Consider the following 8,133-nt stretch of genomic DNA (forward strand, 5'->3'; position numbering starts at 1 on the left):
CATGCCACCAGTGATGGAAGCTTCGAGTCCTAACCACTGGACCTCCAGGGAAGTCCCCTGGGTCTTATTCTTTAATTATCAGGGAGTCAGCAGTATAAGTTCCTGCCCTCCGTGGGACATGGTCTGAGACACTAGAGCCTACCCCCCAAAAAAGTAGCAAGAAATACCCACCACAAAGTTTCCAGAAAAGGCCTCCTTTGGCCTTTTGGACCTTCCCTCTGAATACACTGTTGGGCTTCTTCTGTCCCTTTTCTTGCAATAGTGGTTTTGACACAGATGACGAGGAGGGACAATGGCTGACAGGTGTTTCTGGAAAATAGGCCTTATAAAAAATATGTAACTTGGGTAGCCTTCTTGCAAGAATGCTCAGGAGAGGAATGTAAATAAAGAGAAGGGGAGTTTGTAATTGATGGGACAGATGGTTGCCCCAGGCAGTCTTTCCTTCTACTCTACAGCCTTGGGCAGGACCATGAGATAGTTTGATTCCTGGCTCTGACATTCATCAGCTATGTGCCCCTTGAAACCAAATTAATCTTTCTGTTGATACATCTCAATTCCTTTTTAGTGAAGTGTCATAAAACTCAAATAAGAGAACACATGTGAAGAGGCAAATTATAAGGCACTGCAAAAAAAAGTTACCTATCTTTTTATACAGGTGCACATACATGTATATTCTTCTAATCCAGTGGCTTGTAACCAGGAGCAGGCGTTTTTTTGCTACCCAGGGGATATCTGACAATGTCAAGACATTTTTTATTGTCACAACTGGAGAAGGGTGCTGTTGATATCTAGTGGGTGAAGACCAGGGGTGCTGCTAAACACCCCACGCTGCACTGGGAAGTCTTTCAAAACAAAAAATTATTTTGTCCAAAATGTCAACTGTGGCAAGGTTGAGAAACCAGGCTAAATTGCCTTACTGGGCAGCATCTTCCAGGGGCCATTTCCTCATCCTCAGGAAAGACAGGAGAAATCACAGAAGTTTAAAGAATCCCAGGACTGCTTTTATCTTCCCTTTCCCCGTAGTGTTCCTCTCTTTTTTCTCAGAAGCACCCTGCTTGCCCACCTTACTCCAGAGACCAAGGGCAGAAAGAGACTGACAGCACAAACCGGCCAAAAGCCTGGCCAGGCTGGGAAATGGACCCGTCGCCTGCCAAGAGTTCCGGTTCTAGTTCTCTTAGAGGGAATGATTCTCAAAGTTGAGTGCTGTAACAGCATTTCATGCTAAACCCAGGGAAAGACTAGATTCCAGAGGCTCCAATTTCACAAAAATCTGATTTGCCGCCACTAGCTTTGCATTTTCAAGGGAGAGAAGGAAGGGGAGGGTTGATTCTGGGCAACCCCACCCCCTGCACTACCCAGAGTGCAGCCTTCCACCTCCTAGGACCGCGCCCTGTCACCTGGAGCAGCAGCAACAGCAGCAGAGGGGCCGGGCCTGGAGCACGTAAGGAGCTCACACAGGCTCTAGCGATCCAGACAGGTGGGAGATTCCAACTCAGAGGGAGTGAAAATTGCTTCATGCTCTTCAGTGTTTTCCTGTTCCGCCCGCAGCCAGTCGGTGTGGCCAGCCTCCCTGCACCCCCACCTCAGCCGGAGCCTTCCGCGTGGGGTTGGCCTGGAGGCGGCAGGGGCCTCGCTGGAAGGAGAGCAGGGGCCGACGGCCAGACGGATTGAGGGAGGCCGCCGGCCGGCAGCAGGGCGCTGGAGCCCTGAAAGAACTTTGCTATACCCTGTGTGTCCTCAGAGACCATGATAGCTGTGCACTTTGACAAGCCGGGAGGACCAGAAAATCTTTACTTGAAGGAAGTGGCCAAGCCCAGCCCAGGCGAGGGTGAAGTCCTCCTGAAGGTGGCAGCCAGCGCCCTGAACAGGGCGGACTTACTCCAGGTACCCCGGGGTCTGACAGCAACTGGGACTGAGCAGGGCAACGCGGTCTTTAATAAACATTCACCAGACAGATGGAGACTAGGCACTGCCATTAAACGCTCATGATGACCTGCTTCGTTGGGGTTCTGTAACTAGAACCATTTAGCCTCCCTTGTTTACACAAAATAAAGGGGTATGTGCACAGCAGAGGCCACCCTGTGTCATTCCATTGTCTGTCCGCTCAGGCTTCCAGATGTGTTGGTGGGGTGGGTATTAGACCTCCCTGTATCTCCTTTGAAAGTGAAAAAGTGAAAGCGTCAGCTCAGTCTTGTCTGACTCTTTGCAACCCCATGGACTGTAGCCCACCAGCCTCCTCTGTCCACGGGATTGTTCAAGCAAGAACACTGGAGTAGGTTGCCATTCCCTTCTCCAGGGGATCCTTCTGACCCGGGATTGGACTGAGAGGATAACAGGCAGGAAGGCCAGGGGTCTCCAAATGGAGGAAATAGGCTTCAGGTGTCAGACATTTTTTATCTCTCTCTTAAGTGGCAGGAGGAAACAAGTGTTAGATTTTTTTTCCCTTCTCTATACAAATTTTAAGAGGTTTCTCTTAAAATTCTATGTTGCCATAATGAAACCTGGTTCCACCTGAACTTTCCTCAAACCTTAAGCTAACCAATGCGTTTTTCTTATAGAAATGTTTAAGCTATGTTAATGAACTATGTATTTACCCTAGACTCTGTCTTTCAAGTCAGTTCCGCCTAAGATTCAGAACCTAAGACTCAGAACCAGTCTTGACAAACCTGCATGTTTTACTCATACATTGCTCTCCTAATCTATGTTGATGAAACTATATATTTACTTGGAAACCTGTCTTTCTTCGAGATTTTGGTTTTATGGCCTGGGATGACTCACCTGGTGCCAATGTTATCTCAAAAGGCATGCTGTGGGTGAGGGGCTTGGTGCTGAGTTTTGAGACGTCTCCTTTCTATAATTAACAGCTTGCTAGTAGTTATGTAACATCCGGCTACAGACTAGCAGGGGGGGCACTCTTCTTGGCCCCCTTCTGATGTCTGTGTCAAGACGTTCTCTATCTCTTCTATACTTTAATAAAATTTTATTACACAAAAGCTCTGAGCGATCAAGCCTCGTCACTGGCCCCGGATTGAATTCCTCTCTTCCGGAGGCCAAGAATCCTGGCGTCTTTTGTGGTTCAGCAACAACCTTTCAGAATCTAGGTCTCTTACATTGCAGGTGGATTCTTTACCGTCTGAGCCACTAGGGAAGCCCCGCCTCAAAGGTTGGCATCCTCACACCAGAAGTCAAACCAGGGCCGCCTGGGTGAAAATCAGGAATCCTAGCTGCTCCTCAGGCAATCCTGTTCACCATTTGTACTCTACAGATAAAGAAACTGAGAGTCAGAGAGGTTCAGCAATGAGCCCAAAGCCACACACTAGTAACCAGGGGAGCAGGGATTCAGATTGAGGTCTTTGTCTTAAGGATTCTGAGTCTGTATTCTTTCCACTCTGAGGGTTCCAGAGCTGGCAGGGGGCAGTGCTCTTAAGAACTTTCTTCCAACTTCTTCTTGAGGCACTAAACTGGGCCACCTGCATTTTTTGAAGTGATTAAGAAATGTACACCAGAATCACAGGGGCACTTATTCAAAATAAATAAGGCGGGGATCCAGGCATGTATACTTTGAAAAAGCATCTCAAATTGTTCTCATGCACACTCCTAGTTCAGTCCCTCTGGTCTCAGGCCTCTGACAATTGTGAGGCATGAGTACAGAGCCTGGCACTTGATATATGAGATATATCATTAGGAAGCCCATGGTTTAGTTACTAGTCTTGCTATTAACTTGTTTTGTTACCCTGGTTCCCCTGACCAGGTCTCAGTTTCTTCATTTGTAAAACAAGGGGTTTAGATGATACAAGGACTGAAGTGATACCACAAGTTAGACATCCACTGATTATGGGACCTAGTCTCTTATTTGTATGAAACAAATTACCTCCCCTCTCTTTTTTCTCGACTTAAAAAACCTAATTTTACCCTGAATTTTGTCTTAAAGGGGGAGGAGGGGAGCTATGGGAAGGCCAGGGATGCTGACACAGATTTCTGATCATGCTTACTACCTAGCGTGTCCTCTTTCTGCAGAGACAAGGCCAATATGCCCCACCTCCAGGAGCCAGCAACATTTTGGGACTTGAGGCATCTGGACATGTGGCAGAGCTCGGAGCTGGCTGCCAGGGACCCTGGAGGGTCGGGGACCCAGCCATGGTTCTGCTGTCTGGCGGGGGTCAGGCTCAGTATGTCACTGTCCCTGCAGAGCTCCTCATGCCCATCCCAGCAGGACTGACCATGTGTCAGGCTGCAGCCATCCCAGAGGCCTGGCTCACTGCCTTCCAGCTATTACATCTTGTGGGTAAGGACCAGTGCACCCCATGCTCACTCCATACAGCATAGTTCAATTTATTCATTTATTCATAACTCAGCCACCTCAAAACCCAGCAGTCCTGAAGGGAAGCTTTGATCTGGCCACTGAGCAACAGCCAACCCCAGCACCCCCTACTTAGTATCAGATCCTCATACTATGTAGCAATGGCTTGATATTGAGGCTGAAAATCATGGTTAGCAGATAGAAAACCTGGTGAGCACTGGATAGAAGGCCTGTGTGCATCTTCACACTGTAAGCCCAGTAGTAGTCCCTGCTTCTCAGTCTTGCTAAGCTCTCTGAGAGCCCTAGTGCAGCACAGGGAGCCATTCAACTAACTCTTTAATTCCTCCTTATTCCCACGGAGGCCAGCCAAGAGCTCACGTGAGGGTCTCTGCCTTTGGGGAAATCAGTGTAACTGGGAAGACAACCACAGTGTTTGGAAGGGTGGCCCTGTCTCTAACTACAAACTATAACAGAAGCTTAAGGTGAGAAAGGTTCGTATGGGCGAAGGTCAGAGAAGGCTTTCTGGAATAGAAGGACTTGAAGGGTGGTACAGCTGTGATGGACAGAAGGCATACCAAGGTGGCCTAAGAGCATCAAGGTGAGATTGGCTGCTTCACTCTCAAGCGAAGGATGGGAACTTCCCTGGTGGTCCAGTGGCTATGACTCCACATTCCCAATGCAGGGGACCCAGGTTCAATCTGGTCAGGGAACCAGATGCCACATGCCACAAATAAGAATTTGCATACTGCATCGAAGATCAAAGATCCTGCGTGCCACAATGCAGCCAAATGAATAAATAAAAATAATTTTTAAAAAAGACAGCAAGAGATTTCCCATTTGGTGGTTCCAGGGCCAGGTGATCATGGTAGAATAAACCTATGTGGTAAAGGTACAGCAGTTGCAAAGTAAAGAACATGGTTCCTATACTTTCTATCACAGGAAATGTTCAGGCTGGAGACTCTGTGCTAATCCATGCAGGAGCAAGCGGTGTGGGCACAGCTGCCATCCAACTTGCCCGGATGGCTGGGGCTACTCCTCTGGTCACAGCTGGTTCCCAGGAGAAGCTTCAAATAGCAGAAAAGCTCGGAGCAGCTGCTGGATTCAATTACAAAGAAGAGGATTTTTCTGAAGCAACACTGAAATTCACTAAAGGTAAACAAAGCTTCTGCAGTTCAGCAGGAGTTTCAGAGATAATTAAATAAAATTCTCACCAGCCACAGAGTTGCTTCTGGATCTGTTTTCCCTCTGCTAAAAGCACAACACCTGCCCAGGCCAAATTCTAGTACTCTACTGTTTGACCACTGGAGACAGGCAGGCAGTATTTAGGACTAAGGTGATTTTCATGGGCATTCTTGTAAGTGATATGATTCATATGCTTTTTACAAAGGGGATAATCACACAGAGTTGGCCTGCAATTACTCAGGACCTCTTTTTCCCAACTAGGCACTCTGTATTGAATTAAAAGGAGGAAGGGGTAGAAACTAGTTTGGAGCTGGTCATAGTAGGCTTTGGTAGGTAGCTCCCTAAGTGGGTAAGTAGATGTGTATGCCTCTATATTCCAGAGCCAAATCTGTTTATATTTGGCTCATCCCATTCCATTTTTTGACAAGAATCAAAAAGAGTTAAAAAGAAAGCTAGCAAAGCCATGATTCAGAGAGCCCCGTGCAGACACTTCATAACTTATATATGGACTAGCCTGTACTGTAGGCTGGGGTGGATCTCCCCTATTCCCCTGGGTGCCAGTGGGTCTCTACTTATGTGGAGGTCAGGGAAAATACCAGATCATGGTGTTGTCCTATTTCCCTCTTGCTGTGGCAGGGATCATATAATATGAACTATATCACATATATATGATACACTTCAGCTCTCTAAACTCCATTTACAACCATGGTTCTATAAGCAATGCTCTGGGTTCCAACCTATAGATTTACTGCTTGCACTTGTATATATTTATACCCATATTTCCACAAATATGCCATGTAATCTTCTTTTGCACTAATCTTTCTGATTCTGACTAGCATCACAAATCTGTGTTTCATGTGAAAGGTGCTGGAGTCAACCTCATTCTAGACTGCATAGGCGGCTCCTACTGGGAGAAAAATGTCAACTGCCTGGCTCTTGATGGTCATTGGGTTCTCTATGGTCTGCTGGGAGGAGCTGTCATCAGTGGGCCTCTGTTTTCAAAGCTACTTTTTAAAAGGGGAAGTCTGATCACCAGTCTTCTAAGACCTAGGGACAAAAAGGTGAGTGATGGGTGAATATAAAACATGTGATTTAACTATTATCCAGAAAAGTGTGATTCATTCACATAATCCTGAGAAAGGATCACATATTAAGTTGCAGAGCCTGTAGAAATTTGCCCCCCTGTGGATAAACTGGTAACCCAATTTCAAGAACTAATTAAAATTGGTTGATGAAAGCCTCAACATCTTGGAAAGAGGGTGGCTAATACTTAATATAGTATGTAAACTTCACATAAAATGAACAAAGCCTTGACTATATTAGGAAATATTTCTAATAGTACCAAGGCTTTTGTTTGCAAAGGCAGAACTGTTCTCAGTGTGCTAAGAAAACCTCTTAGGTAAGTGAGGTTAGTAAGCTTCTACCTTTAACAGTTTATACATTCCTGAAATCGTGTGGCATTCCAGCAGGTGCCAGCTTTGGGAATGTTTCCTCACAGGGTTTCACATCTGCTGGGGGATAACAGGGGTTAAGCATCTCTTTTGAATTGAGCCTATATAAGTCCTCTCTATGGCTGCCTCCTGCTTGAAGTCTTTATTTAAAAAGAGTCCTTCAGCTTTCAGTGACACTAGTATCTTCTCCAGGCTTGATCTTTACCTGGTACACAATCGAGCTTACAAATCTAGAGGCATGCACATACATGCTAGGAGTGAGGTGATTATTACATACCCTTGTGTGACTTCAGATGTGTACAAGTTTCAGAGAAAGCAGAAACGCTAAGCAGGGTGGGGAGTGACAAAGAAATGCCTCCGTCCAGACTGATGGTCTTCTTTTCCTTAAGTACAAGCAGATGCTGGTGAAGGCTTTCACAGAGCAAATTCTGCCCCACTTCTCCACGGAGGGCCCTCAACGCTTACTGCCGGTTCTGGACAGAGTCTACCCCGTGGCTGAAATTCAAGAAGCCCATGAGTACATGGAGACTAACAAGAACGTGGGCAAAATCGTCCTGGAGCTGCCCCAGTGAAGAAGTGGGTAGTACAAGACAAGGCTACCTCTCCAGTCTTCCGATAGCAAACTTGGAGAAAACTCTGTACACAGTCAGGCAACTGGGCGCCACTCCAGGCTCGCCTGTAACCCCCTATTTCTCCCGCAGCCTCCTCAAATTATCAGTATAAAGCTGGTCTAAGGAAATAAAGAGTGGACTTGACGAGTGGCGCGTGGACTGCAGTCGCCGGCTGGGAGGCGAGGTGGGAGTCGGGACAGGCATAGTCGCGGAGATTAGAGTAGAGGCCTGGTCGGCTCACGCTCAATTTCGGGGGCCTGCGCTAGCGCCAGGGCTTCTGAGTACCAGATACAGTGTCGGCCACAACACAATCAGCCAGAACCCTGCAGATTCGGCTTCGCGCACTGTCAGAGGCCCGGACGCATGCACACGTCCCCTCGCACGTAGCGCGCGGCCTGCAGCCCGGGATCCCACTCCACTGCCGGTCCTCTCCCGCAACTCACCAGGGTGCACACCCACCTAGCGAGGCCCGCTTCCGCCCTGCGGAGCTCTCCTCAGGCCTCGCCCCATCCAGACAACTTCCTTGGTTCAGGGTCTCCCCGACCGGAACACTTCTTAAGCCCAAGTCCCGCCCCTTCCGGTTCAGAGC

The 8,133-nt window shown here is 47.6% G+C and overlaps 2 protein-coding genes across 7 annotated transcripts in view; one reads left to right on the forward strand and one right to left on the reverse strand.

The window, feature by feature from the left end:
* The window catches only part of LOC133257360 (protein FAM228B), a 42,427-nt gene extending 34,348 nt beyond the window's left edge, over window positions 1–8,079 (reverse strand). For 5 of the 6 annotated variants that reach the window (XM_061433164.1, XM_061433163.1, XM_061433161.1 and 2 more), the window contains exon 1: window positions 172–1,379. In XM_061433164.1, coding sequence (XP_061289148.1) covers window positions 172–499 — 328 coding nt within the window. In that variant the 5' untranslated portion in view covers window positions 500–1,379. Of the gene's footprint in view, window positions 1–171; window positions 1,380–8,003 lie in introns of those variants that run through there. The other variant, XM_061433167.1, reaches the window with a different exon arrangement.
* TP53I3 (tumor protein p53 inducible protein 3) lies at window positions 1,381–7,688 on the forward strand. Its single transcript, XM_061433171.1, has 5 exons — window positions 1,381–1,884; window positions 4,018–4,285; window positions 5,240–5,452; window positions 6,347–6,543; window positions 7,323–7,688. Exons 1-5 carry the CDS (start codon window positions 1,747–1,749, stop codon window positions 7,503–7,505), a joined length of 999 nt encoding a protein of 332 aa, XP_061289155.1. The 5' UTR covers window positions 1,381–1,746; the 3' UTR covers window positions 7,506–7,688.
* Window positions 8,080–8,133: the final 54 nt, after the last annotated feature.

Source organism: Bos javanicus, chromosome 11, assembly GCF_032452875.1.
Source record: "Bos javanicus breed banteng chromosome 11, ARS-OSU_banteng_1.0, whole genome shotgun sequence".
NCBI lineage: Eukaryota > Metazoa > Chordata > Mammalia > Artiodactyla > Bovidae > Bos > Bos javanicus.